The sequence below is a fragment of the Oncorhynchus keta genome, chromosome 10, assembly GCF_023373465.1.
Source record: "Oncorhynchus keta strain PuntledgeMale-10-30-2019 chromosome 10, Oket_V2, whole genome shotgun sequence".
NCBI lineage: Eukaryota > Metazoa > Chordata > Actinopteri > Salmoniformes > Salmonidae > Oncorhynchus > Oncorhynchus keta.
Window position 1 is genome coordinate 11,432,870 of NC_068430.1, and position 19,629 is coordinate 11,452,498.

General features: G+C 44.6%; 1 protein-coding gene across 3 annotated transcripts in view; it reads right to left on the reverse strand.

Annotated features, from left to right (window-relative positions):
• Positions 1-17,317, reverse strand: part of LOC118381065 (kinesin-like protein KIF21B) — a 188,250-nt gene extending 170,933 nt beyond the window's left edge. For all 3 annotated transcript variants that reach the window (XR_008144093.1, XR_008144092.1, XM_052526477.1), the window contains exon 1: positions 16,897-17,317. Coding sequence is in view for 1 of the 3 variants with exons in the window: in XM_052526477.1 (XP_052382437.1) it covers positions 16,897-16,937 (41 nt within the window). In the remaining 2 variants the exon portion in view is untranslated. The remainder of the gene's footprint in view (positions 1-16,896) is intronic.
• Positions 17,318-19,629: the final 2,312 nt, after the last annotated feature.

Consider the following 19,629-nt stretch of genomic DNA (forward strand, 5'->3'; position numbering starts at 1 on the left):
TGTACTTTACTGTTCTTTACTGTACTTTACTGTTCTGTACTTTACTGTTCTGTACTTTACTGTTCTTTACTGTTCTGTACTTTACTGTTCTGTACTTTACTGTTCTTTACTATACTTTATTGTACTTTTCTGTTCTGTACTTTACTGTTCTTTACTGTTCTGTACTTTACTGTTCTTTACTGTTCTTTACTGTTCTTTACTATACTTTATTGTACTTTTCTGTTCTGTACTATACTTTATTGTACTTTTCTGTTCTGTACTATACTTTATTGTACTTTTCTGTTCTGTACTTTACTGTTCTTTACTTTACTAATGGCACCGTGCTTTGTTGACTCATCCGGAGTCCTGTTTCTGTCTCTGTGGCCGGCCCAGTTCCAGTTCCACCCAGAACCTTTCATTTAACACTCCCTGTCAAATTACTTTTACTAATGACTGTTAGAGGTCAGAGGTCAGAGGTCAGAGACCATTTGATCAGGGGGTAAGGAGGAAATGACCAGAGTGTATCTGAGAGGGACTTCCATGAGGATGAAAAATATAGTGTTGGTAGATCTGGTGTCCTGTTGGGAATACGTGAAGATAGTGTTGCTAGATCTGTTGCCCTGTTGGGAATACGTGAAGATAGTTTTGCTAGATCTGTTGCCCTGTTGGGAATACGTGAAGATAGTTTTGCTAGATCTGTTGCCCTGTTGGGAATACGTGAAGATAGTTTTGCTAGATCTGTTGCCCTGTTGGGAATACGTGAAGATAGTTTTGCTAGATCTGTTGCCCTGTTGGGAATACGTGAAGATAGTTTTGCTAGATCTGGTGCCCTGTTGGGAATACATGAAGATAGTTTTGCTAGATCTGTTGCTCTGTTGGGAATGCATTCAGCAGCTCTTGTAAAACTGTAATTAACTACACTAGTCACAGCATTGTATTGCATCCTTCCCTGCATCCTTCCCTGTTTCCTTTCCTGGAAAGCTATGTCGTTGAACACTTGATTTAACTTATCATTCAACCTTACTGGGTAGGAGGGAGGGATGCATGTTATACAGGAGACTACAGGAAGTATCTGTCCTGGAGCAGCTCTGAACAGGAGCTGACTATTACTTATTGGCCTTACAGAGCGGACCATGAGGGCAGGGGGGCAGTCTCTCATTAACCGCCATTACTAACACAGACTCACACTAACACACACACTATGGACGCACACACACATACACTATACACACACTACTCTTCCCCCACATACAAACACCCAGACAGACATTATGACCAGCGGCTAGTTCCCACCAGAATGAGGCCCGTAAAGCAGCCCCCCTAGGGAGGCTGTGGACCCAGTGAACGGTTCACGCAGTGTCAACAGGAAACAGACGCGACACACACACACAGCCTACACAGGACATACATCCACAAACCAAAACAAATACTTTTAAATTCCTATTTAAAATGCTGGTTTATCAGTAAAAAAAATTGGACGTAAATTGTAGTGTTGGGGCGGCAGGTAGCCTAGTGGTTAGAGCATTGGGTCAGTAACCGAAAGGTTGGTAGATCGAATCCCCGAGCTGATAAGGTAAAAATCTGTCGCTCTGCCCTTAAAACCAGGCAGTTAACCCACTGTTCCTGGGCCATCATTGAAAATAAGAATTTGTTATTAACTGACTTGCCTGGTTAAATAAAGGTTAAATGTAAAAAGAAAAAACAATCTAAATAAATAAAAGGAAGGCTGTGAAAACATCTACAAGGGATATAATTCAGGAAGTCTGTTCCAAAATACTCCCACACAAAATAGAGAGATAAATGTGATCGTATACAAATATAAGCAAGGTTTGAAATGACTATGTTTTAGTCAAAAATAATATCTGTTGGACTATCTGATATCTGTTCTTGCAGTCAATTTGCAGTCTACAAATGATCTGTAACTAGGTTCCATCCACTAAAGAAGAAATCGTACCACGGCTGAATCTAGTTGATGATCCCAGTTTGTGTCATTGTAGGCAACTCACTGTTGTGTCAAGGGCAAATTGCCATTCTTGTGGGGAAAAAAAGTGTCAAGCAGGAAAAGGTGTTAAGCAGAAAAAAAGTGTTAAGCAGAAAAAAGTGTTAAGCAGAAAAAGGTGTTAAGCAGAAAAGGTGTTAAGCAGGAAAAGGTGTTAAGCAGGAAAAAGTGTTAAGCAGAAAAGGTGTTAAGCAGAAAAAGGTGTTAAGCAGGAAAAGGTGTTAAGCAGAAAAAGTGTTAAGCAGGAAAAGGTGTTAAGCAGAAAAGGTGTTAAGCAGAAAAAGGTGTTAAGCAGAAAAGGTGTTAAGCAGGAAAAAGTGTTAAGCAGGAAAAGGTGTTAAGCAGAAAAAGGTGTTAAGCAGAAAAGGTGTTAAGCAGGAAAAGGTGTTAAGCAGGAAAAGGTGTTAAGCAGGAAAAGGTGTTAAGCAGGAAAAAGTGTTAAGCAGAAAAGGTGTTAAGCAGAAAAAAGTGTTAAGCAGAAAAAGGTTTGAAAAAGAAAATAATTTCACACAACAAAAGTTGCATCACACAGACTGGAGCAAAAATGTGAGCCAAGGCTCACAAAGTGTTTCTGTGACAACAACATACAAAGATCATGGGTACAGTGATCCCATTTCCCTTCCTGTTCATAATTACAGATTCTTCATAATAAACCATTAATAACAACCTATTTACAACCTCATCACAACAAGAGGAACAGAACATCAAATCCAATTTCATTTGTCACATGCACCGAACAGGTGTAGACCTCACAGTGAAATGCTTCCTTACAAGCCCTTAACCAACAATGCAGTTTGAAGAAAAGTGTTAAAAGTAAAAAATGTGTTAAGTAAGAAAATAAAAAATAAAAGTAACAAATAATTAAAGAGCAGCAGTAAAATAACAGAAGTGAGGTGAAATACAGGGGGTACCAGTACAGAGTCAATGTGGAGGCTATATACAGGGGGTACTGGTAAAGAGTAAATGTGGAGGCTATATACAGGGGGTACCAGTACAGAGTCAATGTGGAGGCTATATACAGGGGGTACTGGTAAAGAGTCAATGTGGAGGCTATATACAGGGGGTACCAGTACAGAGTCAATGTGGAGGCTATATAAAGGGGGTACTGGTAAAGAGTCAATGTGGAGGCTATATACAGGGGGTACCAGTACAGAGTCAATGTGGAGGCTATATACAGGGGGTACTGGTAAAGAGTCAATGTGGAGGCTATATACAGGGGTACCAGTACAGAGTCAATGTGGAGGCTATATACAGGGGTACTGGTAAAGAGTCAATGTGGAGGCTATATACAGGGGGTACCAGTACAGAGTCAATGTGGAGGCTATATACAGGGGTACTGGTAAAGAGTCAATGTGGAGGCTATATACAGGGGGTACCAGTACAGAGTCAATATGGAGGCTATATACAGGGGGTACTGGTAAAGAGTCAATGTGGAGGCTATATACAGGGGGTACCAGTACAGAGTCAATGTGGAGGCTATATACAGGGGGTACTGGTAAAGAGTAAATGTGGAGGCTATATACAGGGGGTACCAGTACAGAGTCAATGTGGAGGCTATATACAGGGGGTACCAGTACAGAGTCAATGTGGAGGCTATATACAGGGGGTACTGGTAAAGAGTCAATGTGCATCGGTTAGTCATTGAGGTACTATGTACATGTAGGTATAGTGACTTTGCATACATAATAAACAGAGAGTAGCAGCAGCGTAACAAAAAGATGGGGGGGGGGGGCCCTCGGGGCGCTCTGGTACCGCTTTCCGTGCGGTAGCAGAGAGAACAGTCTATGACTGTTGAGGATCAGCGTGGCAGATGTGTTGTTACCTACCCTTACCAACTGTGGGCGGCCCGTCAGGAAGTCCAGGATCCAGTTGCAGAGGGAGATGTTTAGTCCCAGGGTCCTTAGCTTAGTCATGAACTTCATGGGCACTATGGTGTTGAACACTGAGCTGTAGTCAATGAACAGCATTCTCACATAAGTGTTCCTTTACTCCAAGAGGGAAAGTTCCCCATGAGACCTGGGTTATCTCAGCTCCCCAGGGGAGAGAGGGGAGGATGGTTGGGAGAAGAGAGTGGAGAGGAGGGGGAGAGGGGAGAGGGTGGGGTCTCCTTCAAGACTGTTGGAAAAGCATTCCTCATGAAGCTGGTTGAAAGAATGCCAAGAGTTTGCAAAGTTGTCATCAAGGCAAAGGGTGGCTACTTTTAAGAATCTCAAACATAAAATCTATTTTGATTTGTTTAACATTTTTGTGGTTACTACATGATTCCATATGTGTTATTTCATAGTTTTGATATATTCACTATTATTCTACAATGTAGAAAATAGTAGAACATTTAGAAAAACCCTGGAATTAGTAGGTGTGTCCAAACCTTTGACTGGTACTGTACATCTGTCAACATCAGGACTTAGAGTCTTAGACCAAGCCCTCAGAGACACAGTTGAAGTCAGAAGTTGACTCAGTTACACCAGCTCTGTCAGGAGGAATGGGCCAAAATTATTGTGGGAAGCTTGTGGAAGGCTGCCTGAAACGTTTGACCCAAGTTAAACAATTTAAAGGAAACGCTACTAAATACTAATTGAGTGTATGTAAACTTCTGAACCACTGGGAATGTGATGAAAGAAATCAAATCTGAAATAAATCATTCTCTTACTATTATTCTGACATTTCACATTCTTAAAATGAAGTGGTGATCCTAACTGACCTAAAACAGGGAATTTTTACTAGGATTAAATGTCAGGAATTGTGAAAAACTGAGTTTAAATGTATTTGACTAAGGTGTATGTAAACTTCCGACTTCAACTCTGTCAACCTCAGGCCTTAGATCAAGCCCTCAGAGACAGACAAGGGAGATTCTGGGTCATTATTCTGAGACATTGTTTACAGGCTATTTGTATGTTGGCTATTAGATGTCTGAATGTTGACTGTATTTTGGCACAGACATGCAGGAAATGAACAGCTTCTCTGTCGGCCACACAGACTGTGGAGGTTGCAGAGGGGGGTTAGTTCTGATCTATAGACCAGGGAAGAGAGGGGGTCAGGTCTGATCTATAGACCAGGGAAGAGAGGGGGTTAGTTCTGAGCTATAGACCAGGGAAGAGAGGGGGTTAGTTCTGAGCTATAAACCAGGAAAGAGAGGGGGTTAGTTCTGAGCTATAGACCAGGGAAGAGAGGGGGTTAGTTCTGAGCTATAAACCAGGAAAGAGAGGGGGTTAGTTCTGAGCTATAGACCAGGGAAGAGAGGGGGTTAGTTCTGAGCTATAAACCAGGGAAGAGAGGGGTTAGTTCTGATCTATAGACCAGGGAAGAGAGGGGGTCAGGTCTGATCTATAGACCAGGGAAGAGAGGAGGTTAGTTCTGATCTATAGACTAGGGAAGAGAGCAGGTTAGTTCTGATCTATAGATCAGGGAAGAGAGGGGGTTAGGTCTGATCTATAGACCAGGGAAGAGAGGGGGTCAGGTCTGATCTATAGACCAGGGAAGAGAGGGGGTCAGGTCTGATCTATAGACCAGGGAGGAGAGGGGGTTAGTTCTGATCTATAGACCAGGGAGGAGAGGGGGTCAGGTCTGATCTATAGACCAGGGAAGAGAGGGGGTTAGGTCTGATCTATAGACCAGGGAAGAGAGGGGGTTAGTTCTGATCTATAGACCAGGGAAGAGAGGGGGTTAGGTCTGATCTATAGACCAGGGAAGAGAGGGGGTTAGGTCTGATCTATAGACCAGGGAAGAGAGGGGGTTAGGTCTGATCTATAGACCAGGGAAGAGAGGGGGTTAGGTCTGATCTATAGACCAGGGAAGAGAGGGGGTCAGGTCTGATCTATAGACCAGGGAAGAGAGGGGGTCAGGTCTGATCTATAGACCAGGGAAGAGAGGGGGTCAGGTCTGATCTATAGACCAGGGAGGAGAGGGGAGGGGGTCAGGTCTGATCTATAGACCATGGAGGAGAGGGGAGGGGGTCAGTTCTGATCTATAGACCAGGGAAGAGAGGGGGTTAGGTCTGATCTATAGACCAGGGAAGAGAGGGGGTCAGGTCTGATCTATAGACCAGGGAGGAGAGGGGAGGGGGTCAGTTCTGATCTATAGATCAGGGTGGTGAGTTTCTTGACTTTGTTTGGCTGTCATCGCCTTCCTTCGTCAACACACACACCAATCAAACCCAGGCTGTGGTCTTAACACACTCCCAGTCCCTTAACTGCAGAACATAATTCTGACTAGAAATGTGGGAGCAATTACACACCATCCATTCATTCTCTGTTATCAGTGGTGCTGGTGTTCCCAGGATTAGTCTCCCTGTCGTTAGGAAAACCATCCATCGAGAACCACAGGAAGTCATCTTGATCCGTGTCTTTGTTTATATGCTTCAGTCCCCACTTCCTGTCCCTACTAATGCTGCTTTCAGTGCCACCCATTAGGAACAGAGTAAACACACACACACACAGCGATCGGATCACACAAAGAAGAAGAAGAGAATAAAGCATGCATCTATCACCACAGTCATTTAGATACTTATGACAACAGTGGTGTTATGGTTATTACATAACTCTATGTGCTTATTGCATGTTTCTACTGAATGAATATCGGTTAGTGCTTCTACACCTGCATTGTCAAGGTGCTTCTACACCTGCATTGTCAAGGTGCTTCTACACCTGCATTGTCAAGGTGCTTCTACACCTGCATTGTCAAGGTGCTTCTACACCTGCATTGTCAAGGTGCTTCTACACCTGCATTGTCAAGGTGCTTCTACACCTGCATTGTCAAGGTGCTTCTACACCTGCATTGTCAAGGTGCTTCTACACCTGCATTGTCAAGGTGCTTCTACACCTGCATTGTCAAGGTGCTTCTACACCTGCATTGTCAAGGTGCTTCTACACCTGCATTGTCAAGGTGCTTCTACACCTGCATTGTCAAGGTGCTTCTACACCTGCATTGTCAAGGTGCTTCTACACCTGCATTGTCAAGGTGCTTCTACACCTGCATTGTCAAGGTGCCTCTACACCTGCATTGTCAAGGTGCTTCTACACCTGCATTGTCAAGGTGCTTCTACACCTGCATTGTCAAGGTGCTTCTACACCTGCATTGTCAAGGTGCCTCTACACCTGCATTGTCAAGGTGCCTCTACACCTGCATTGTCAAGGAGCTTCTACACCTGCATTGTCAAGTTGCTTCTACACCTGCATTGCTTGCTGTGTGGGGTTTCAGGCTGGGTTCCTGTATAGCACTTCGTGACATCAGCTGATGTAATAAGGGCTTTATAAATACATGTGATTGATTGATTGATTGATTGATTGATTGATAGTATTGTTCAACTGCATGTACTTACAGTAGGCCTATACCTGCTACAGGGTAGCCTGGTACTAACAACGTAATCTTGCAGGATTAAATAGTTGGATTAAATAGGATTAAATATTTGGGATTGTAAGAGTTGTTGCCCTGTGCCTTTCTCTGTGATTGTCATTCTAATAGTTTCCAGTAAGAAAAAAACCCGGTCCTTAAACATTTACATCACAAGGTGCAAAGTTATGTACAAAGACCCAAAACATCCATGTCAAATTAAATCATTTTCTGGATCAAATAACATGGGAAACAAGCCCTTTTTGCGCAGTATTAATTGACCATCCTTACAAACCACTTCATGGAAATGTACATGACTGTATTGTACAGAGGCTGGTCATCTAGGTTTGTACCTGTAGACGTTCTATCACCATGGAGATAAACAATGTACATGACTGTATTGTACAGAGGCTGGTCATCTAGGTTTGTACCTGTAGACGTTCTATCACCATGGAGATAAACAATGTACATGACTGTATTGTACAGAGGCTGGTCATCTAGGTTTGTACCTGTAGACGTTCTATCACCATGGAGATAAACAATGTACATGACTGTATTGTACAGAGGCTGGTCATCTAGGTTTGTACCTGTAGACGTTCTATCACCATGGAGATAAACAATGTACATGACTGTATTGTACAGAGGCTGGTCATCTAGGTTTGTACCTGTAGACGTTCTATCACCATGGAGATAAACAATGTACATGACTGTATTGTACAGAGGCTGGTCATCTAGGTTTGTACCTGTAGATGTTCTATCACCATGGAGATAAACAATGACCCAATACAGTAACGGAGTACATTGAGACATCAAGTGGTTTGTGATGATGTGGCAAAGTTGGTAGAGTATGGAGCTTGTAATGCCGGGGCTGTGGGTTTGATTCCCACAGGGGACCAGTATGACAATGTATACAAACGGATACCTGTTACCTCCCTTCCCCGGCCAGTTCAACAAATCATTAGTAAAGGGAAAGGTTTACATACTGGATACGTCATTTCCGGTCACAACTTGCAGGCTTGTTTTCGAATTGCTGTGCGTTTTGTTGCCAACCTATTTTGCTACCTGACAACTTTACGGGTTTCACTTTTTAATTACCGTTCATATATTTATTTATTTTTTCCTCAACTTTTTCACTCCGGACGCTTTATCTGGACACGATTCGTCAGGACCTCCAACAGCCGAAGCTAAGTAGTAACATTAACATGATGCCTTCTAATTGCAGCCGCTGTGCTCGCCTTACGGCGAGGATAGCTGTACTGCAAGCCCAGCTTCAGACGCAATCGTTAGGCAAGGGTAATTTCAGTGTAGGAAAGGATGAAACAGCGTCTGTGCCACCAGTAAGTACAGATAGTAGTATAAATCCCTGGCACAGTCCCCGCAGCCGGACGACTTTCTCACGGTTTCTGGAAGGAAATGCTGTAGGAACGCTCAACCGGTGTCGCTCATTCAGCAGACAGAAACTTTCAACCGGTTTTCCCCATTAAGCAGCGGGTCGGTGTCAGAGGCCGAGTCTTCTCTGGTCTCTACTCCTCCCGTTACGGGGTCTGAGACGCCGAAGCTTCCCACCATTAGCTCTGACAAATTGAAAACTCTAGTCATTGGCGACTCCATTACCCGCAGTATTAGACTTAAAGCGAATCATCCAGCGATCATACACTGTTTACCCGGGGGGCTACCGACGTTAAGGCTAATCTGAAGATGGTGCTGGCTAAAGCTAAAACTGGCGAGTGTAGAGAGTATAGAGATATTGTTATCCACGTCGGCACCAACGATGTTAGGATGAAACAGTCAGAGATCACCAAGCGCAACATAGCTTCTGCGTGCATATCAGCTAGAAAGATGTGTCGGCATCGAGTAATTGTCTCTGGCCCCCTCCCAGTTAGGGGGAGTGATGAGCTCTACAGCAGAGTCTCACAACTCAATCGCTGGTTGAAAACTGTTTTCTGCCCCTCCCAAAAGATAGAATTTGTAGATAATTGGCCCTCTTTCTGGGACTCACCCACAAACAGGACCAAGCCTGACCTGCTGAGGAGTGACGGACTCCATCCTAGCTGGAGGGGTGCTCTCATCTTATCTGCCAACATAGACAGGGCTCTAACTCCTCTAGCTCCACAATGAAATAGGGTGCAGGCCAGGCAGCAGGCTATTAGCCAGCCTGCCAGCATAGTGGAGTCTGCCACTAGCATAGTCAGTGTAGTCAGCTCAGCTATCACCATTGAGACCGTGTCTGTGCCTCGACCTAGGTTGGGCAAAACTAAACATGGCGGTGTTCGCCTTAGCAATCTCACTAGGATAAAGACCACCTCCATTCCTGTCATTACTGAAAGAGATCATGATACCTCACATCTCAAAATAGGGCTACTTAATGTTAGATCCCTTACTTCAAAGGCAATTATAGTCAATGAACTAATCACTGATCATAATCTTGATGTGATTGGCCTGACTGAAACATGGCTTAAGCCTGATGAATTTACTGTGTTAAATGAGGCCTCACCTCCTGGCTACACTAGTGACCATATCCCCGTGCATCCCGCAAAGGCGGAGGTGTTGCTAACATTTACGATAGCAAATTTCAATTTACAAAAAAAAAAAATGACGTTTTCGTCTTTTGAGCTTCTAGTCATGAAATCTATGCAGCCTACTCAATCACTTTTTATAGCTACTGTTTACAGGCCTCCTGGGCCATATACAGCGTTTCTCACTGAGTTCCCTGAATTCCTATCAGACCTTGTAGTCATTGCAGATAATATTCTAATCTTTGGTGACTTTAATATTCACATGGAAAAGTCCACAGACCCACTCCAAAAGGCTTTTGGAGCCATCATCGACTCAGTGGGTTTTGTCCAACATGTCTCTGGACCCACTCACTGTCACAGTCATACGCTGGACCTAGTTTTGTCCCATGGAATAAATGTTGTGGATCTTAATGTTTTTCCTCATAATCCTGGACTATCGGACCACCATTTTATTACGTTTGCAATTGCAACAAATAATCTGCTCAGACCCCAACCAAGGAACATCAAAAGTCGTGCTATAAATTCACAGACAACACAAAGATTCCTTGATGCCCTTCCAGACTCCCTCTGCCTACCCAAGGACGCCAGAGGACAAAAATCCGTTAACCACCTAACTGAGGATCTCAATTTAACCTTGCGCAATACCCTAGATGCAGTTGCACCCCTAAAAACTAAAAAAATGTCTCATAAGAAACTAGCTCCCTGGTACACAGAAAATACCCGAGCTCTGAAGCAAGCTTCCAGAAAATTGGAACGGAAATGGCGCCACACCAAACTGGAAGTCTTCCGACTAGCTTGGAAGGACGGTACCGTGCAGTACCGAAGAGCCCTTACTGCTGCTCGATCGTCCTATTTTTCTAACTTAATTGAGGAAAATAAGAACAATCCGAAATTCCTTTTGATACTGTGGCAAAGCTAACTAAAAAGCAGCATTCCCCAAGAGAGGATGACTTTCACTTTAGCAGTGATAAATTCATGAACTTCTTTGAGGAAAAGATTATGATTATTAGAAAGCAAATTATGGACTCCTCTTTAAACCTGCGTATTCCTCCAAACCTCAGTTGTCCTGAGTCTGCACAACTCTGCCAGGACCTAGGATCAAGAGAGACGCTCAAGTGTTTTAGTACTATATCTCTTGACACAATGATGAAAATAATCATGGCCTCTAAACCTTCAAGCTGTATACTGGACCCTATTCCAACTAAACTACTGAAAGAGCTGCTTCCTGTGCTTGGCCCTCCTATGTTGAACATAATAAACGGCTCTCTATCCACTGGATGTGTACCAAACTCACTAAAAGTGGCAGTAATAAAGCCTCTCTTGAAAAAGCCAAACCTTGACCCAGAAAATATAAAAACTATCGGCCTATATCGAATCTTCCATTCCTCTCAAAGATTTTAGAGAAGGCTGTTGCGCAGCAACTAACTGCCTTCCTGAAGACAAACAATGTATACGAAATGCTTCAGTCTGGTTTTAGACCCCATCATAGCACTGAGACGGCACTTGTGAAGGTGGTAAATGACATTTTAATGGCATCGGACCGAGGCTCTGCATCTGTCCTCGTGCTCCTAGACCTTAGTGCTGCTTTTGATACCATCGATCACCACATTCTTTTGGAGAGATTGGAAACCCAAATTGGTCTACACGGACATGTTCTGGCCTGGTTTAGGTCTTATCTGTCGGAAAGATATCAGTTTGTCTCTGTGAATGGTTTGTCCTCTGACAAATCAACTGTACATTTCGGTGTTCCTCAAGGTTCTGTTTTAGGACCACTATTGTTTTCACTATATATTTTACCTCTTGGGGATGTTATTCGAAAACATAATGTAAACTTTCACTGCTATGCGGATGACACACAGCTGTACATTTCAATGAAACATGGTGAAGCCCCAAAATTGCCCTCGCTACAAGCATGTGTTTCAGACATAAGGAAGTGGATGGCTGCAAACTTTCTACTATTAAACTCAGACAAAACAGAGATGCTTGTTCTAGGTCCCAAGAAACAAAGAGATCTTCTGTTGAATCTGACAATTAATCTTAATGGTTGTACAGTCGTCTCAAATAAAACTGTGAAGGACCTCGGCGTTACTCTGGACCCTGATCTCTCTTTTGAAGAACATATCAAGACCATTTCGAGGACAGCTTTTTTCCATCTACGTAACATTGCAAAAATCAGAAACTTTCTGTCCAAAAATGATGCAGAAAAATTAATCCATGCTTTTGTCACTTCTAGGTTAGACTACTGCAATGCTCTACTTTCCGGCTACCCGGATAAAGCACTAAATAAACTTCAGTTAGTGCTAAATACGGCTGCTAGAATCCTGACTAGAACCAAAAAATTTGATCATATTACTCCAGTGCTAGCCTCTCTACACTGGCTTCCTGTCAAAGCAAGGGCTGATTTCAAGGTTTTACTGCTAACCTACAAAGCATTACATGGGCTTGCTCCTACCTACCTCTCTGATTTGGTCCTGCCGTACATACCTACACGTACGCTACGGTCACAAGACGCAGGCCTCCTAATTGTCCCTAGAATTTCTAAGCAAACAGCTGGAGGCAGGGCTTTCTCCTATAGAGCTCCATTTTTATGGAACGGTCTGCCTACCCATGTCAGAGACGCAAACTCGGTCTCAACCTTTAAGTCTTTACTGAAGACTCATCTCTTCAGTGGGTCATATGATTGAGTGTAGTCTGGCCCAGGAGTGGGAAGGTGAACGGAAAGGCTCTGGAGCAACGAACCGCCCTTGCTGTCTCTGCCTGGCCGGTTCCCCTCTTTCCACTGGGATTCTCTGCCTCTAACCCTGTTACGGGGGCTGAGTCACTGGCTTGCTGGGGCTCTCTCGTGCCGTCCCTGGGGGTGCGTCACCTGGGTGGGTTGATTCACTGTTGTGGTCGGCCTGTCTGCTGCCCCCCTTGGGTTGTACCGTGGCGGAGATCTTTGTGGGCTATACTCGGCCTTGTCTCAGGATGGTAAGTTGGTGGTTGAAGATATCCTCTAGTGGTGTGGGGGATGTGCTTTGGCAAAGTGGGTGGGGTTATATCCTTCCTGTTTGGCCCTGTCCGGGGTGTCCTCGGATGGGGCCACAGTGTCTCCTGACCCCTCCTGTCTCAGCCTCCAGTATTTATGCTGCAGTAGTTTATGTGTCGGGGGGCTAGGGTCAGTTTGTTATATCTGGAGTACTTCTCCTGTCCTATTCGGTGTCCTGTGTGAATCTAAGTGTGCGTTCTCTAATTCTCTCCTTCTCTCTTTCTTTCTCTCTCTCGGAGGACCTGAGCCCTAGGACCATGTCCCAGGACTACCTGACATGAGGACTCCTTGCTGTCCCCAGTCCACCTGGCCATGCTCCTGCTCCAGTTTCAACTGACCTGAGCCCTAGGACCGTGCCCCAGGACTACCTGACATGAAGGCTCCTTGCTGTCCCCAGTCCACCTGACTGTGCTGCTGCTCCAGTTTCAACTGTTCTGCCTTATTATTATTCGACCATGCTGGTCATTTATGAACATTTGAACATCTTGGTCATGTTCTGTTATAATCTCTACCCGGCACAGCCAGAAGAGGACTGGCCACCCCACATAGCCCGGTTCCTCTCTAGGTTTCTTCCTAGGTTTTGGCCTTTCTAGGGAGTTTTTCCTAGCCACCGTGCTTTTACACCTGCATTGTTTGCTGTTTGGGGTTTTAGGCTGGGTTTCTGTACAGCACTTTGAGATATCAGCTGATGTACGAAGGGCTATATAAATAAATTTGATTTGATTTGATTTGATTTGAAAGGGGATATCTATTCAGTTCTACCAAATTTCTATCAACATGTTCAAAAATTCTCCACACACAGAGACGAGTACAAAGCTCTCCCTCACCCTCCATTTGGTAAATCCAACCACAACTCTATCCTCCTGATTCCTGCTTACAAGCGAAAATTAAATCAGGAAGCACCAGTGACTCGGTCTATAAAAAAGTGGACAGATGAAGCAGATGCTAAACTACAGGACTGTTTTGCTATCACAGACTGGAACATGTTCCGGGATTCTTCCGATGGCATTGAGGAGTAAACCACATCAGTCACTGGCTTTATCAATAAGTGCATCGAGGACGTTGTCCCCACAGTGACTGTACGTACATACTCCAACCAGAAGCCATGGACTACAGGCAACATTCGCACTGAGCTAAAGGGTAGAGCTGCCGCTTTCAAGGTTCGGAACACTTATGTGAGAATGCTATTCATTCACTACAGTTCAGCGTACAACACCATAGTGCCCTCGAAGCTCATCACCAAGCTAAGGATCCTGGGACTAAACACCTCCCTCTGCAACTGGAACCTGGACATCCTGACAGGCCGCCCCCAGGTGGTGAAGGTAGGTAGCAACACATATGCCATGCTGATCCTCAACACTGGAGCTCCACAGGGGTGCGTGCTCAGTCCCCTCCTGTACTCCCTGTTCACCCACGACTGCATGGCCAGGCACGACTCCAACACCATCATTAAGTTTGCAGACGAAACAACAGTGGTAGGCCTGATCACCGGCAACGATGAGACAGCCTATAGGGAGGAGGTCAGAGACCTGACCGGGTGGTGCCAGAATAACAACCTATCCCTCAATGTAACCAAGACTAAGGAGATGATTGTGGACTACAGGAAAAGGAGGACCGAGCACGCCCCCATTCTCATCGACGGGGCTGTAGTGGAGCAGGTTGAGAGCTTCAAGTTCCTTGGTGTCCACATCAACAACAAACTAGAATGGTCCAAACACACCAAGACAGTCGTGAAGAGGGCACGACAAAGCCTATTCCCCCTCAGGAAACTAAAAAGATTTGGCATGGGTCCTGAGATCCTCAAAAGGTTCTACAGCTGCAACATCGAGAGTATCCTGACTGGTTGCATCACTGCCTGGTACGGCAATTGTTCGGCCTCTGACCACAAGGCACTACAGAGGGTAGTGCATACGGCAAAGTACATCACTGGGGCGAAGCTGCCTGCCATCCAGGACCTCTACACCAGGCAGTGTCAGAGGAAGGCTGTCACGCCCTGGTCGAAGTATTTTGTGTTTTTCTTCATGTATTGGGTCAGGCCAGGGTGTGGCATGGGGTTTTTGTATTGTGGTGTGTTTTGTCTTGGGGTTTTGGTGTGTATGTATTGGGATTGTAGCTAGTGGGGTGATCTAGCAATGTCTATGGCTGTCTGGAGTGGTTCTCAATCAGAGGCAGGTGTTTATCGTTGTCTCTGATTGGGAACCATATTTAGGCAGCCATATTCTTTGAGTTTGTCGTGGGTGATTGTCCTTAGTGTCCTTGTTCCTGTCTATGTTAGTTTTCACTAGTATAGGATGTTTCGGTTTTCGTTACGTTCTTTGTTTTGTAGTGTTTGTGTTTTAGATTCGTGTTACGTTTTTTTTTACTGGCCTATTGCTCTAACCACTAGGCTACCTGTGGCCTGTGACCTATGACCCCAACCTAAAGTGGGCCCACTAACCTTGACCCTGTGACATCACCCTAAAGTAAGCCAACTAACCCTAACCCTGTGACCTATGACCTCACCCTAAAGCGGGCCAACTAACCTTAACCCTGTGACCTATGACCCCACTCTACAGCGGGCCAACTAACCCTAACCCTGTGACCTATGACCCCACTCTACAGCTGGCCAACTAACCCTAACTCTATGACCTATGACCCCACTCTACAGCAGGCCAACTTCCCAATATGAACAACAGATGAACAATGAACAACCAGCGGCACCCACTTATTTTCACTGTTTTGAAAAGACTCCGAAAAATGTAAACTAAAGCTACTTCCTCTTTATGTCATTTTGGCAAAGCACAAAGGGAGGCAACAGACAGACAGACTACATCCCAAATAACACCTTATTCACTACATTGCGCACTACTTTTGACCAGAGGCCTATGAGCCCTACCCTACTACATAGGGAATAGGGTGCCATTTGGAACGTACTGTGACTACAGGCTACAAGCCTTGTTACCAACACCAACCACACATGGGGCACCAGCTGGGGAAATGGGGCCATCAATATCATGGTTCACTTCAAAGGGTGGCTGCACCATTTTTTCACTGCCCTGACCCACCCCCGGAGACTGTTAGACAATGGACAGACACACTACCGGGCTGAGCAGGCTGGCTGCGACTCGGTTAGCGCGCGCAACAATACACAGACAGAGAATGAGAATACAGTACTCACATACAATTACTGAAGTCATGCCTCCTCACATCACTAGTACTGTGTGCTATGTATTCTACATCCACTTAGCTACATCATAAAGGTCTAACAAAGGTGGGTGATAGCCGATACTGTGATTTATAATACCCACCTATGGTGCAAACATTTATCAGCAACCATGTCCAATATTCATCAATAACCTCATTTCCTCACACCCAAGTCCCATGCCTTCAGGTTGTATTCTCAACAAAGGCAGCTGGGTAAATGTGAAGGGCATTGCTTTGAGGAAGTGCATCACCTCCATCTCTTTGTGATTCTCCGACTTAACCGAAGCACATTTCTGCAACGTCTGGTGCGAGTTTTGAGGGAAAGCAATGATGTTGTAACAATATGTAACGACTACAACATAATGCAATAGCAACCAATGCATGGCATGGAGACCTCACATGGACAAAATGTGATATTATTGTGACTGACAGAAACGCCCCATGGATACCGCGCCCGCACCTGGATAACTGGGCTTTCAGAATGACACAACCACCATGATTATCAACCATTACTATTAAGCCCAACAGCATAATAACATGACTGATCTACTTAACCCTACACCTATATGAAGACATGCTGGCTCGTGCGTTGCATTATCTGCTGTGTGTAGGCAAATGGAACGTGGCAAAAACGAGGCACATTCTCTCACTGTACTGATAATAACGCAGTTATTAGTCTACTATTGTCCACATATGGAGCGCTAAATAATACCGGTGAATACTTCTTGGGCGCACATGTTAGGGAATCAATTCATGAATAGACCGGGAACAGAGACACATAGAGACAGACAAGACACACAATGCGCTCTGCAAAGGTCGGCAGAAATCTTTGAGTGGGCTTTCAGGATCACTGAGGGGCTTACCTTAAAGAGACCTTCACCGAGCAGTCGTTTTGGCTCACCATTCTATCCTCTTTCTTTCCGTTTTTCCCTATGTGCAAAAGTCTCTGAACCGTGTCAGTCAGAGTTAGGTTGGTGCGTAAAAATACAGTGTTGCATCAAGAAAAAAGCTTTTGGAGCAAATGCATAAAGCGGTAAATCAGGATAGAATCGCCAGCCGTGGTGCTGTCATTTATAACCTGCCGTGGGTACTCGCGCTACGATCTGCTTCTGTGCCTGTCCTTGCTCTGGTCACTCTCATATCTAGGCTACACCTCCGGCCCTCTGTCACATCGTACTCTATCACAAGCTTTTCTTCTTCTTTCGCTCGCCACTGCTACATCCTGTCATACTGTGTGAGAACCGTTTTTCGGCGCTCATCCGAAAGCACACCGTCGCAGCCTGCTCAACGTGTGTTTGTGTTGTTGTCTGTCTCACATCGAATGTGAAGAACGAGTGAGAAGCGCAAGGGGGAGGGTGTAATCGCATTCGATTGACAGGCGCTTAGCCACACAGATCAAACACTCCCGCCCTGGTCCCACTTAATAGACCAATTAGGGAGTTCGGAGACGCCAATGGCGTGTGTGTTTATTTTAATTGTATTTTGTTTCACCTTTATTTAACCAGGTAGGCAAGTTGAGAACAAGTTCTCAGTTACAACTGCGACCTGGCCAAGATAAAGCAAAGTAGTCCAACACATACAACAACACATTGTTACACATTGAATAAACAAAACATACTTTTCTACTGTATTATTGACTGTAAGTACAATATAGCAAGTAAAACATTGGAATGGTTTATTTGCAGTGGAAGAATGTGCAAAGTAGAGAAAGGTGCAAAGGAGCAAAAATAAATACATAAATACAGTTGGGAAAGAGGTAGTTGTTTGGGCTAAATTATAGATTTGCTGTACAGGTGCAGTAATCTGTGAGCTGCTCTGACAGCTGGTGCTTAAAGCTAGTGAGGGAGATAAGTGTTTCCAGTTTCAGAGATTTTTGTAGTTCGTTCCAGTCATTGGCAGCAGAGAACTGGAAGGAGAGGCGGCCAAAGAAAGAATTGGTTTTGGGGGTGACTAGAGAGATATACCTGCTGGAGCGTGTGCTACAGGTGGGAGATGTTATGGTGACCAGCAAGCTGAGATAAGGGGGGACTTTACCTAGCAGGGTCTTGTAGATGACATGGAGCCAGTGGGTTTGGCGACGAGTATGAAGCGAGGGCCAGCCAATGAGAGCGTACAGGTCGCAGTGGTGGGTAGTATATGGGGCTTTGGTGACAAAACGGATGGCACTGTGATAGACTGCGTCCAATTTATTGAGTAGAGTATTGGAGGCTATTTTGTAAATGACATCGCCGAAGTCGAGGACTGGTAGGATGGTCAGTTTTACAAGGGTATGTTTGGCAGCATGAGTGAAGGATGCTTTGTTGCGAAATAGGAAGCCAATTCTAGATTTAACTTTGGATTGGGGATGTTTGATGTGAGCCTGGAAGGAGAGTTTACAGTCTAACCAGACACCCAGGTATTTGTAATTGTCCACATATTCTAAGTCAGAGCCGTCCAGAGTAGTGATGCTGGATGGGCGGACAGGTGCAGGCAGCTATCTGTTGAAGAGCATGCATTTAGTTTTACTTGTATTTAAGAGCAATTGGAGGCCATGGAAGGAGAGTTGTATGGCATTGAAGCTCACCTGGAGGGTTGTTAACACAATGTCCAAAAAAGGGCCAGAAATATACAGAATGGTGTCGTGTGTGTGTGTGTGTGTGTGTGTGTGTGTGTGTGTGTGTGTGTGTGTGTGTGTGCAGGGTGGTAACAAGGTCACATCTGAGGCCCGTTAACCAGTCATAAGGTGAGGGAATGTTACCATGTCTGAGAGGCAGGTTCAAGGGTCACAGCTTTAACACCATAGTTAGGGAAGTAGTCCTATAGTGACTAGTGCAGACAGGTAATGCTAAAATAAAAAATAATGAGTGACTTTCTCCACCCCTGATAACATGTCACATAACAAGCACAGAAGAAACTGTGATATGCCTTTAGTGACTAGTGGCATATGGTTTTGAGTAAAAAGAGTGAGTCTATCAACTAGCAGTAAAATAGTAATAGCAACAATACACATTATAATCATGTATCACGTTATATTAGACTTGTGTTATTTTAAGAGAGTGAGGTTTCATTGACTGGAATCGCGATAGTGTTCTACTCTCTGCTGTGTTTCTGGTAAAGAGGAGCTGCCTGCGGAGGAAGTGACTTTGTGCCATGGTTCCTTCCTGCTTTCAGTCACAATTCTTCAAAAGAGGAAATTGAAATCCTGTCTCTTCCTCTCTTCCTCGCCATCTCTCCCTTTTTTTTCTTGGCCTCTCTTTTCTCTCTCTCGTTCTCCCGCTCTTTCGCTCTCAATTTCATTTCAAATTCAAGGATCTCTCTCCCTCTCTCTATGACAGGACAGAAAAACACAAGACAAGCCATGAGCCTCTGACCTCTATTGTCTCTTTACAGACTCTTCCACAGTCGCTCCCCTCCATTCACTTTCTCCTCTGTTTCCTTTCTTTCATTTCCTCTCTCTTCTGCAGGTTACCTCCTGGCTATTGTGACCGTAGTGAATGTTTGGAAATGTAACCACAGATTTCCTCTTCGTCTGAAGAGGAGTAACAGGGATCGGACCAAAACGCAGCGTGGTAAGTGTCCATGTTTTAATAATATAAACTGAACACGACAGAATACAA